Genomic DNA, 13349 nt, shown 5'->3' with positions numbered 1-13349 from the left:
CAGTGATAATAATGGTGATGATACTTTGGATGGCGATGTTGATTCTGATACTAACAATGCTGGGGATGATACTGAGGGTGATAATGTGTATGGGGCAGTGGAAAGGGGAGGTACTAATCACAAATATAGAGGTGTTTTATCCGAAGATATTATGTTACTACCTGGTTCGAAGACTATGGTAAAAGTTAAATTAAAGGAAATGAGAAAACCCACAGATGTGTGTGTTATTGAAAATAGCGAGAAGCTTAGAGGGGTTGTTAGCACGGCATTGGTGAACAGTGTATTCAAGGATGGGTTTACGTGGTTAGAGTTGCTAAACTGTAATGATACAGTTAGGAGATACCAGAAGAATACATATATATTGGATTTCCAAGATTGGAGTTATGATAGTGGTTCAGTGGCTATCGTAGAGGGGAAACCTGAGTTTTCGGAGGCAGAAATGCAATCAAGGAAACGAATATTTAGAGAACATTTAGCTAATGTGGATTATAACGAACATGTTGAAGCGATAAGCAGGCTCTTGGCAGAATTTGGGGATACGGTAGCCTTACAAGGTGATAAATTGGGGTTGACTAATGTGTTAGAGCATAAGGTAAATTTGGAGAGTGGCACAAAACCTATTTATATTCCTGCATATCGCATACCTTTCAAAATCAGAGAACAGGTAGAGAAAGAGGTTAATAGATGGGAAGAAGAAGGAATCATTAGACCTAGCGTGTCTCCTTACAACTTTCCCTTGTTAGCGGTGCCTAAGAAAGATGGTTCTGTCCGTGTATGCGTCGATTTTAGACGTTTAAATGAGAAGACGAACCCTGACCGCTACCCAGTCGCATGCATACCAGATCTTTTTGTTGAAATTGGGGGACATAATATTTATAGCTCAATTGATTTGGCACAGGGTTTTTTGCAGGTCCCTCTTAGTGAAAGTAGCAAGGAATATATGGCTTTTTCAGCGCCCAAAAGGACACTGTGAATTTACGCGAATGCCTTTCGGTTTGTCGGGCAGTCCGATGACCTTTACCAGGTTGGTGAACACAGTTTTGCACAGGTTATTGGGCAGAAATGTTTTTTGTGTATATGGATGACATCCTGGTCACAACAAACACGATCGCGCAACACCTGGAAGTGCTTACAGAAGTACTTAGGAGGCTTAGATTAGTGGGGTTGAAAATCAAGTTAGCCAAGTGCTCGTTCTTGAAAAAGCAGATCACATATCTAGGCCATGTCATATCTAAGGAAGGGGTTAGAGTAAATGACGATAAAGTCAAAGCAATAGCGAATTTTTGCACCCCCAGATCAAAGAAAGAGATTAAGTCATTCCTGGGCATTACCGGTTTCTTCAGGAGGTTTGTGAAAGGGTTCTCTAATTAACAGCTCCCCTAACTGATGAATTGCGGGAAGACGTTCAATTTCAATGGAAGGAACCCCAGGCAGAGAGTTCTCAAAAGCTCAAGGACGTGCTAATGAATCCCCCTGTTTTGAAGTTTCCAGATTTTAGCAAACCTTTTACATTAGTGACTGATGCAAGCCAGGAAGGTATAGGTGCTTGCCTTATGCAAAAGTTCGATGGGAAATTCCATCCTATAGCTTTTTATAGCAGGAAGTTCAGGACAAAGGGCAACAACGAGAAGTCCATGGCCACCATAGATAAAGAAGCCTTTGCAATAGTGTCGAGCTTAGTTCATTTTAAAATGTTACTGATGGGGAATAAAGTAGAAGTTCTTACAGACCACAAGCCATTACTGGATCTTTTTAATACACCCGATTTGTCGCCTAAAAGAGCTTGATGGTATTTAACTATCAGAGATTTTGATGCAAAGCTCAAATATATAGAGGGCAAATGTAATGTAGTTGCTGATGCTCTCAGTAGGAGTTTTCTTGACACGGAAGGTTTCCAAGTCGCGCAAGTCACTAGCGAGGCCATACAATGGGATATACCTCTCATAGAGCAAAGGCAAGATGAAGACGAGATTTTAGCAGATGCAAAACTGTTTCTAAGAGGGGAATTAGGTAGGAAAGGTTATAAGTTTCCTTTTTCTGGTTTGGAGTTGGAAGGTAATCTATTAGTTAGGAAAATTAAATATAAGTTGAGAACCAGTGAAAGTAAAGGAGATACGACACAGATCGTAATTCCAAAGGTCCTAATTCCAGTGGTTTTGGATATAGTTCATTAGTCCACACTTGGGAATAGAAAAAACATATGATGAGGTTCGTGCTAAATACATTTGGAAAAACATGGGGAAAGATGTGGAAAATTTCGTAAGGAATTGTACAGCATGCAATGCATGTAAGCCTGCAAGGACAACTTCATGCAAATTAGGATCGTATCCTATACCGAGTAGACCTTTTCAGGGAATACACATGGATATCCTGGGGAATTTTTGTGAGTCTAGGTATGCGAACAAGTACTTGTAGTGATAATAGATGAACTTACAAGGATAGTAGAAATTTTCCCACTTAAGCATAAAATGGCTGAAGAAGTAGCCATAGCATTTTTCAATGGTATCAATTGCAGATATGGCTCACCTGAAGTTCTATTAACCGACAATGGGAGGGAATTTGTGAACAAGACCTAGAAATGTTCAGCTGAAGTTATGGGGATACAGAAAGTAACAATTTTTCCATACAGACCCGAGGCTAATGGGTTGTACGAACGAGCAAGCAGGAAAGTGCTCGAGGTTCTCAGGAAAACTGTAGGTGGTAATGATAAGAATTGGAACAGATATGTTAATGTTGTTAGACATAGTATTAACACTATGGTTAGTGATTCCATTAAAATGTCCCCATTTGAAGCTTTGCTTGGTTGTCCAGCACGAAGCACATTTGATTTGCTAACTATACCTCATAATGGGGAGGATACAATCGAGGCATTGGTATCCACAGCGAGAGAGAGACATGCTTGTCTCAGCAGTAATCTCGAATCCACAACCAGAGATATGGTACAGAAGAGTAATAGTAAAATATCTGATCCCAAGATCAATATCGGAGACAAGGTATTTTTAAAACTTAACGTGAGAAATGAACTAAATTACAAATTAGGCCCGAAGTTTGAAGGTCCTTTTAAAGTCATTGAAGAGAAAATTGGAAACAGATTTGTTTTTCAGAGGAAAAAACAGGTCGGTCGAGGTTAACACATATCTCGAAATTGAAAAGAGTTGGTTGTGGTGATTGATATATTGTTGCACAATTGCATTTTTTTTCTTTTTTTTTCTTGTCTGTTTTTTGCAATTTGGTGGCGGAAAGCTTTTACGTTTTTTTTCTCTCTCGTTTATTTCCTTCTACTGTTTTTTTTTCTTGTTATGCGCAAATCTGCGGCGTTTTGGCGTAAGATTTTGGGATTAATATTTTATGTAGGAAGTTGTTGTAATACGGGAAATTTTTGTTTTAGCTGAGAAACGTGATGATAAACATGTGATTATTCCTGTGTGTATGATATTTGGGGCTAAATTTTTGGGGTTTCACGAGCCGAATAGATGACATTGGGGTTTATATAATTTGGGTAATGTTGTGGGGAGTTATGATTTAAGGACAATTTTTTTGGGGGGGATGATTTTTTTTTTTTGTGTGGGGTTATTAATTAAATGGAGGAAATATTTTTATCACTGGAGTGGTTGATCTATATCTATAATATGTACCTATATATATATCTATATATATATATATAATATATAGGAGATGCATTAATCCTTGGGGGTGACTTTCTTTTTTTTTTTTTTGTGGTATATAATTATGGAATTGTGAAGTTTTATCGATTTGTTTTTTAATCCCAGAATAGGCGTGATCAATTTTGCCCTATATAATTATGGCAGATATAGTTTGGTAGAGTTTATTGTTCTGCGAGATAATTTTCCGCAGCCACCTTGGTCCATTATCCATGGCGAGGTAGTTTTGTTTTTTTGAAAGTGTTCCTGATCGTTAGCGTTTCAGTATGGGAACATTTTTTTTGAGAATCATGAGTTTCTGGCATTGCGAGTTTGACTATGCTGCAGTTCGAAGCACCTGAGGTGTTCACAGGTGGATTTTTTGCTAATGTTGCTGTAATGAATCCGGTTGCAGATTTTTTCTTTGGAGTTGATTACTCAGGGATTTGCACTATTCTCGTAGATGTTGATTATGGCATTCCGTGGGAATATATCATGTAAGGGGATTCTTTTCCAGTCGTTTCTGGTCAATGGGATTGCTGCTGTAGCAAATTCCATAACGGTACACATTCCGTTTTGGGAAAGATATTGAATTATATGTTTCTTTTTCTCTTATGTCCGCTGTGTAATTGGCGAAAGTTCACATATTATTGTTGTTATTATCTTTTTTTTTTCCTTTTTTCCTTTTTTCTTTTCTTACGAGAGATGTTGTAATGGGGGTTAAGCTCTAAATAGCACTTCCATTTTAGATAGGAGATATAATTTGTCAGGGTATGTGATGTTATATATAAGGGGTGTTCGCATTGTATTTTATGGAGGTTAGTTATATAAACCATTAAAAGGGGTTTTTGCTGTTAAACTTTATGGGTTTTCTTTTGATAGTGTGTTTGTCAGATATGGGATTATTTGGGAGGATTCAGTGGGTAAAGATTATATTTTGTTTAGCGAGGAATTTTTAATATTTGACTAGTAGATTGAGTATATTAATTAATGACGGATTTGTGGGGTAAAGCAAGACTTTAGTAATTTTATGACCATGTTTAGAGAATTCCCAACTCTACGTGATGATGGCGATGGAAATGACGTCGTTCTACAGTACCAGAGGTCGAGTCAAGTCTACACACGAATGACGTTTCTATGGACTGCCTTTGCAAAGGATGAGATGTCTTCGATATATCGTCTCAGGATACATTCTGGGATAAACCAGGAGTCTACAATCTTCAATGAGGCGGGTTATTTCCTTGACAACAGGGTGGTGACCACATTTCCTTCAGTAGAAAATGTCGAGTCTGCAGCTTCTCGACGAGAGGGTGTTGGATACACTCACGAGGGTCGCAGACGCTGAATAATGGCACATGCTGAGTTGTTCCGAGTTGGTTTGCGCATTCGACCTGCGTCTACAACTATTTGTCGAGTTCTGCTTATCTTAGTGACGAGGATGAGCCTTTCATTAGTTAACGTTACACAATACCAATATTAATGATCATGTTAGGTGCTACACTGGTCACAATTTGTGCGCTAGGAGTTCTCAAACTTTTGTGCATTTGACGAAGCACAAGGGCTCCAGCAACGGAGGTAGCCCTAAGTCGTGTGGTAAATTGATACATTGTGCATTAGTTGCTGATGTGGTGTGCGACAGGAGTGCACAAAGGACATAGGTGGCCAAGCCATCTTACAAGTGTGCAATGTTAAGTGAATTACATATCATGTCTTGCTTGGAGACAGGCTGAGCTGTAGGGGCAGCTTTCTTGAGTGAAGGAATATGGTATGTAAGCATTTTAATCGAGAGACTGCTCGTCTTGTCGTCAAGCGTGTACATTCGCTTGTACGGATGTTACAGGTCTAGTCGACCAGGGCACTTGCGAATGTCACATTCATTTTGGTGAGAAGAAAGAGGTCAGTTTGGTACACACCAGGTGTCGGGAGAGAAAACCCCCATCTAAAAGGTATGACACATATTTTGTAAGACTTGGAAAACTGTTACCTTTGAAAAGAGAGAGAAGTGTGAAATACATTCTTTTACTTAAATTACTTTGAAAAGAGTGATGTGTGAAGTGGATCTTTTACTCATTATTATCTTTATTACAGATGGGTTCTATTCCATGGTATTAGAGACTGGATTCTCTAACCTGACTAATACAATGAACCTATTGACATTCTGGGTCTGGGAGTGAATTCTTAGTCAGGAGGGTAGAATGATAACTAATTAGTTTTCTTGGTGGGCAGATTTGGGTTTTTGTCACTATGACTTGTTAATCATTTTGTTCTATTCTATATTCATCTGCTTTGGGTAATAAATAGTATATTTTTGTACTTACGTGATCTTAATAGCCTAATGACATGTTTGCAGACAGAGGGCACTATTGACAACAGGTAAGGGTTTCCAATTTGTGTAGTTTTAATAAAAAGGGTGATTAGACATATATATATATATATATATATATATATATATATATATTATATATATATATATATATATATATATGTGTGTGTGTGTGTGTGTGTGTGTGTGTGTGTGTGTGTGTGTGTGTGCAGTAGTTTTTAACTCTTTTTTTTGTTTTCAGGTTTACAACAATTCTGCGCTGACATCCAGCACATGCTGAACTTCAAACCGAAACTGTATTGGCGAGTTTGTTGGAAAGTGATTTCTCCTCTCTTCATCCTTATCACTGTATGTAGATCATCGTACTTTCCATCAGCAGTTGGCATAAATATATTTGTAGCTACGCTTAAGCCTGTTGCTTTCTGATAAATACTATGTTGTAGAGTCTCTCCTGGTCTTAATGAAAAATTTAATCTTAAGAATGATATACAAAAGATCTCCAAGTTACAGCATTTGCTACTCTTCTTAGTAAAAATACTTCCATAGAAATGGATACTTGATAAGCTACATGAACCGACCTCATTTAAGAATAACAGATTTTGAAAGTGGCAATTTTTGTTTATAATACAACCGAACCGGTAGCGGGAGTCACACACATTTTGAAAAGGTGAGCGAGAGGAAAGGATCATGGGAAATGGCATAACCTCCGTTGACATCAATATGCGATAACTGTCTTTCCAGCCTACTACTGTAGCTTAGAAATATTTGTTCCGAAAGAATGTGTTTTCATGAGTTAGGATCCTACATGTAGCAGAAGGTATTATGATCAACGGAAGTATTCTGCATGTCTGATGACGATTCCTAAAACATTGAATGTATTGCAGATCGTTATCGGTCTCGTGAGCCAGTCGCTGAGTCGGTTGGAGTACCACGGTCCTGTTCTGTATACGTATCCACACTGGGCGGAAGCTGTCGGCTGGCTCATAACTTCTTCGTCAATGTTGATGATACCTCTCTGGATGATTATATCTGTGTGTCGCCAACCAGGATCTTTGAGACAGGTTCGTTGGAAGTTTTCATCTTTGGTGGTGTGAATCTTCAAAAATTAAACTTTTTTAACGATGACCAAAAATTATCTAAATTGAGTAGTCCCATTACAATTCACTCGGTGTCAAGGTGCATGGAAAAGTTTGTTTCCTCTTCTAACATCGCTCAAGAAAAAGGATAAAATAAAATCTTGGTTTCATCTGAAAGAAAACGTTTTGGTAGTATTATGAAATGATTGCTCTGTCGTGACTCTCATTATTATAGTTGCATAATAATGAGAGCCGCGGCTCTTAGATTGTTTGTTTGTTTTTTTTTTACTTATGCAGAGAATTATTATTTACTACACTCCTAATGAAAAATGAACAGAAGATATTACGTTGAAATGTATCGACCTCGAGTCTTATTAATTATATGTAGAAATAAGAACAAAAGGCATTCTGTGCAAGGAGGACACTCATCAATAATGTTTTTCTTACAGAAACTGTTACTGGCAATCACTCCAGAAGCAGAACATGCGAGCGTCTTGCAGACTGGCGAATCATCTCGACTTGAATGGGCTCACTGGTTCCACTTCTGAGTTAAAGCAAATGTCGTCATCATGTACTACATTGTTAATCCTTTCAGCCACCAGAAAATATTCACAGTCGAAAGTCTTGCCATGACCATTCCTTAATTTCGTCTCAACTTTTCAGTTTAGAAACAGCCAATGTCATGCACTATGTACGTAAGACACTTCTGCATAATCGCAGCTGATCAGTGCTCTTTGTCGAGATTCTTCAAAAGTGATGCCAGACTCAGGAAGGCGGTTTTATGTGCAGACAGCAGAGCCTACATCAAACTAATCTTGATCACGCTTAGTACAAGTTTCGATTACCGTTAAACAAGCATGACCACATTCCTCCTTGGGGAAAATACGTGCTAATTAGACACGATTTAAAGGAATAGGCCTATAAAAGATATGCACGAACTGTCTGACATCGCCAATAATATGGTTCAGAGAATTTTTGGCCGAAGACTTAAATCTAGCTATAGCCATTATTTGCTTCATGAATGAGTCTGTCAAATGGGACCAGGTATTGGAAAATGACATTGCGTGATGCGCGCGCGCCCGCACACACAGACACACATACACACACACAATATATATATATTATATATATATTATTATATATATATATATATATATATATGTATATTTATTTGTGTATGTATGAATGTATAGTTACTGATGATTACTCTTTTATCAGATTCTTATGTAATCAAATTAACACTATTCCCTCTTAATTTCTCGATGTCTTCGCACTTTTTGGACACGATCGTTGCAATAATTGTAGAGTCAAGCTTATGCAATAAAATCGAGAAACTAAGATGAACTTAAGGTTATTACAATTATAAACATATATTCACATTTATATAGTATATATATATATATAATATATATATATATATATATATATATATATATATAATATATATATATATATATCTATAAGTATATGCCACGAAGGAAAGATAAACAACGGAGTTTCTGCAGAAACTCCGTTGTTTATCTTTCCTTTGTGGCTTATACCTTTATTTATGGATTTATCCCGTTCCGAACTTTCGTGATTCAGTTACACACACACACACACATATATGTATATTTGTGTGTGTCTACTATATCCTTCAATCGACGGTAGAAAGGTGATTGAAACTGGAACTTAGATCAAGTCTATTCTACATTTTCAAGTTCACACTGAAAATAATAGAAGTTGACAGACCTTTATATACAACAACAGAAGGAGGGGGCGGGGTTACAGTTTGTTAATCTGGGCGGCGTGTTCTTTAAGCAAACGAGACAAGAAAAGAGGATCAAGGTATAACCCAGGGATGGCTTCAGATTCCTTTTGCTGTGGTCTTTGACCCTGTAGATTATCGAGGAATTATCCCAGTTAATAGCATGGCCTGTCTTAAGCCAATGATCCACAATGCCATTATTTGTTAACCTTCTTGATATGGCATATTTATGCAGAGAGCATCTCGCCTTTAGTTCTTTCGATATTTGACCAATATAAATCTTATTACATTCTTTGCAAGGAATACTGTATACAGGAATGTAATAAGGTTTATATTGGTCAAACATCAAAAGAACTTAAAGGTGAGAAGCTCTTAGCACATATATTATGCTATATCAAGAGGCTTAACAAATAATGGTATTGTGGATCATTGTCTTAAGAGAGGCCATGCTATTAACTACGATAAATCCTCGAACACCCATGGGGTCACAGGCCACTGCAAAAGGGATCTGTTAGAGTCCATTTTCATTGAAGCCACGTCAACAAAGAATTTAAATCTCCTTCTTGGATTATACCTTGATCCTCTTTCATTGTCTCTTTTTCTTAAAGAACACGCTGCCCAGATTAATATTCTGTAACAATGCCCCCACTTTCTGTTTTTATATATAAAACTGTCAACATCTATCATATTCAGTGTGAACTTGAAAATGTACAATAAACTACGAAAGTATTTGTTCCTAGTCCCCAGTTTCACTCATCTTTCTACCAAGGATTAAGGATATTCTCAAGAATGTGTTTCTTCGTGATACATTGTAGATACACACACACACACACACACACACACACACACACACACACACACATATATATAATATATATATATATATATATATATATATATATATATATGTATATATATGTGTGTGTGTGTGAGTGTGTGTATATGTGTGTGCATAATTTATACTTAGACGTATATATATATATTATATATATATATATATATATATATATATATATATATATATGTGTGTGTGTGTGTGTGTGTGTATATGTATATATATATATATATATATATATATATATAATATATATATAGATATAGTATATATATATAATATATATATATATATATAATATATATATATATATGTATAGTATAGATATATATATATATATATATAATATATATATAATATATGTGTGTGTGTGTTTATGTGTGTGATGGTGGGTGTACAGTCTCACATGTAGAGTTTCTTTTATCATTTTAATATGTAAATAGGGTAAGCGAGAGTATTTGTTAATTGATGCTGCATTATTATGCCTTATTCATTTGAACCCTAATGCCACATGTATGTCCTTAAATATCCGATCTTTTTTTTACAAGTATCCAATGAAAAATAATTACACGTCGTAATAAGAGACATGCAGATTCTGATTGTGGATTTTACAATGTATTTTTGAAACTTTAAGTTAAAATTTGGATGAGTAAGTTCTGGAATGGAGAAAATATCTGACGAGTGATAGAAATCCCGGCGCTGGATTGGATGGTCACGTTTGGTTCGATTAGGGCTTCCCGTATGAAATGGAATTGTCAGGTCACCTCAGTGTATATCAAAGATTTGCAGCAAATTGCTTCTGCAGGATGTAATAACCCTCATAATGCCTATAAGGAACGTGAAGGCTACTTCTGTTAACAGAGAGTAATGATAGAAATAAAGGTACTGAAACAACTCTACTTATACGTATTGATGGTGATGTTGCATTTGTCATAATGGCCCCTTTCATTCATGAATGCACCTTTTTGTCTGGAGAATTGATTTTGTATTTCATGGACTTTGAGAAGTGATTATGGTCTTCATAAAAATGCAAGGCTGAATCTGAATACGAGGTTGTCTCTGGCCATGAGAGTCACGGAATAGGTTAGCGGAGATGTTTGATACTTAAGTGGCAATGTAGCCCCAACGGAATGAAATTCATTGCTGACAGGAAACCAAGGCAAAGAATGCATTGGATGTAGCGGAAATGAGGAAAGTTCAAGCTAAGGGATTTCTGAGATAGGCATCATCCCAGAAGCCTCGCGAAGAGCTCTCTGACATGTAAGTTTCCTTTCAATGCTCAGCATTGCTCTGTATTATAAGCACAGCTACTTATAATGAATCATTACGAAATTGTTTCTGTATTCAAAACTACGATTGTCAACGCTCTTCAGACTGAATATAGGTGCTTCCAAAGCCTTTTTTTTCTAGAAGTGAATTTTGTCTAGTCTTCATCGAGCAATAATAATAACGATGATAGCAGCAGCCAAAATACAACAATGTTGGAGTTTAGCGATATTGGTTCTGATCGGTACTTGGGTGAGTCAAAAACTGACAATCTTCGATTGTCTAACGTCCAGAGTTGGGTAAAGGAAGGACTTGCAACCTACCACACTGAAAACTTCCCGGTTTGGGTATGGGGTAAAATAATAAATATAAATAAATAATAATAATAATAATAATAATAATAATAATAAGAAGAAGAAGAAGAAGGAGAAGAGAAGAAGAAGAAGAAGAAGAAGAAGAAAAGAAGAATGGTGGATTGATTGTTGTATTAACGTATGCCAATACCTGATTCTGAAAGCCAGGTTTATGCTGACTATATTTTTCATTTGATGCAAAGAAAGCATGAAGAGTTGCAAAAACAACTTTCGGTAATGCGGGTCAGTTTGTTAGATAAAATAACTGTTTTCTTCAAGACTTATTTTACCAAAAATTGGACGACGAACAATCTCAACCTGTTATTCTTCTGTCACCAGGAGAAACAAAGTGTGATTTGCATTTGGAGAAAAGAAAGACGACGGTTTTGTGATGGACGAAGCCTTTCGCCTCCGATTGAGTGATCACAGAAAAGGAATCAGTCTCAGGAGAGAACCTCCCTTCCACCCTGGTTGTCGGTTTTGCTTCTTTACGTCGTTATTTAGTTTCTGTTCGTTGTTAGCTCTCACATGTTGCCTTCTGAAGTTTTCAAAATCTTATTCATTATGTATAACAGTTATTTCTGTTTTTTTTTTTCAACTTAATCTAATTCCCTTTGCTTCTTTTATTATTTTCTTGAGTAATTGAATCCAAAGCCTTGTTTGTTATCTGGTTTTTGGTTTCTGATCCATCACAATTATCCTAGTTTCAATATACTACTTCAGATTTCCGATTCTCTAGATAAATGGTTTCTCTCCCACTTCACGATCTGTTCTCTTTTTTCCTCTATTTGCTTTTTATTCTTTGCATAGCCACTCTCAGCAGAGCCTTTCCGTCCGTGTGTCTTCTTTTTTCTTGGAGTCAATACCTAATTACCTTCCTCCAAAGCCCTTTCCGTTTTTAATTTTTCCACTTATTACCTAATTACCTTTAATACAAACCATTTTTGGTTCTTATTATTCATTAATGACTTCATTATTTTATGTTCAAAACTATTCCTGGATTTTACTTTTCTATTGATTACCTGATTACGTTTCAGCCAAAACCGTTTCTCATTTCTATTTTTTCATTCATTACCTAAATACCTATAATTTTTACTAGTCATACCTAATTACCTTTCATCTGAAACCGTTTCTGTTTTTCTCTTGTTTTTATTCACTAACAAATTACCTTTTTATCCAGAATCTTTTCTGGATTTTAGTTGCCCATCCATTACCAAATTACCTTTGATCCAATACCGTTTCTGATTTGTGCTTTCCTATTGACCTTTGATTCAGTCCCATATCTAGTTTTTAGCTTACTATTCAATACCAAATTACCTTTCATCAAAAGCGTTCCTGTTTTTGACTTTCTCCTTTGTTACCTATTTACCTTTGCTCCATTCCTGGATTTCAGTTTTTCGTTCATTGTTTATTTACATTTGCTCCAAACCCGTTTCTGCTTCATAATTTTCAGTTCATTGCCAAATGACCGTTAACCCAAAACCGTTTCTGATTTCTACTTCTGTCTTCATTACCTTATTGCCTTAAATCCAAAACCGTCTTTGGTTTTACTTTGCTATTCTTCACCTACTTTACCTTTGATCTAAACTGTCTCTGGTTTTAACTTCTCACTTCACTACCTAATTACCTTTGATTAGATGCCGCTTCTATTCATTTCCTCATTGAAACCTAATCACCCGTTTGGGATTCATTTCATCTCGTCTCATCTCTTCTCCTCGTCCAGTTCTTCCCTCCTGAATCCTCACGATGCCCATCTGCTGCTTCTGCGCCTCTTGGTTGGCCCTCGGTGTTTCTGACAATCTTTGCTCAATTGCTTTTTCTTCAAAACTGCCTCTGTTTCTCAGGTTTTATCATTTCTTTCCATTCTCGTTTTGGGTTTGTCATTACCATTGCTTTAGAATAATTCCTGTTTTTCAAGGATAATAGGATCCAAGAAAAAAAATAGTCCCACTATGCAAGCAATCGTGTTCTTGATTTCCCATTGCATTCGGATACAAAAATAACATGTCTTAGCGAGCTTACTCATTTCCTTATGCTTGATAATGCCAATTCATTTACGTACGGACAATTTACAGGCATACACGCACACGCACTCAGAACACAGACAC

General features: G+C 36.5%; 1 protein-coding gene across 1 annotated transcript in view; it reads left to right on the top strand.

Moving 5' to 3' along the window:
• LOC135205824 (sodium-dependent dopamine transporter-like) overlaps nt 1-8135 on the top strand; it is a 380876-nt gene extending 372741 nt beyond the window's left edge. The window contains exons 11-13 of the mRNA XM_064237076.1: nt 6206-6312; nt 6849-7025; nt 7490-8135. Coding sequence (XP_064093146.1) covers nt 6206-6312; nt 6849-7025; nt 7490-7588 — 383 coding nt within the window. The 3' untranslated portion in view covers nt 7589-8135. The remainder of the gene's footprint in view (nt 1-6205; nt 6313-6848; nt 7026-7489) is intronic.
• The last annotated feature ends 5214 nt before the right edge of the window (nt 8136-13349 follow it).

The sequence above is a fragment of the Macrobrachium nipponense genome, chromosome 11, assembly GCF_015104395.2.
Source record: "Macrobrachium nipponense isolate FS-2020 chromosome 11, ASM1510439v2, whole genome shotgun sequence".
Lineage (NCBI taxonomy): Eukaryota > Metazoa > Arthropoda > Malacostraca > Decapoda > Palaemonidae > Macrobrachium > Macrobrachium nipponense.
This window is presented reverse-complemented; position numbering and strand designations above follow the sequence as displayed.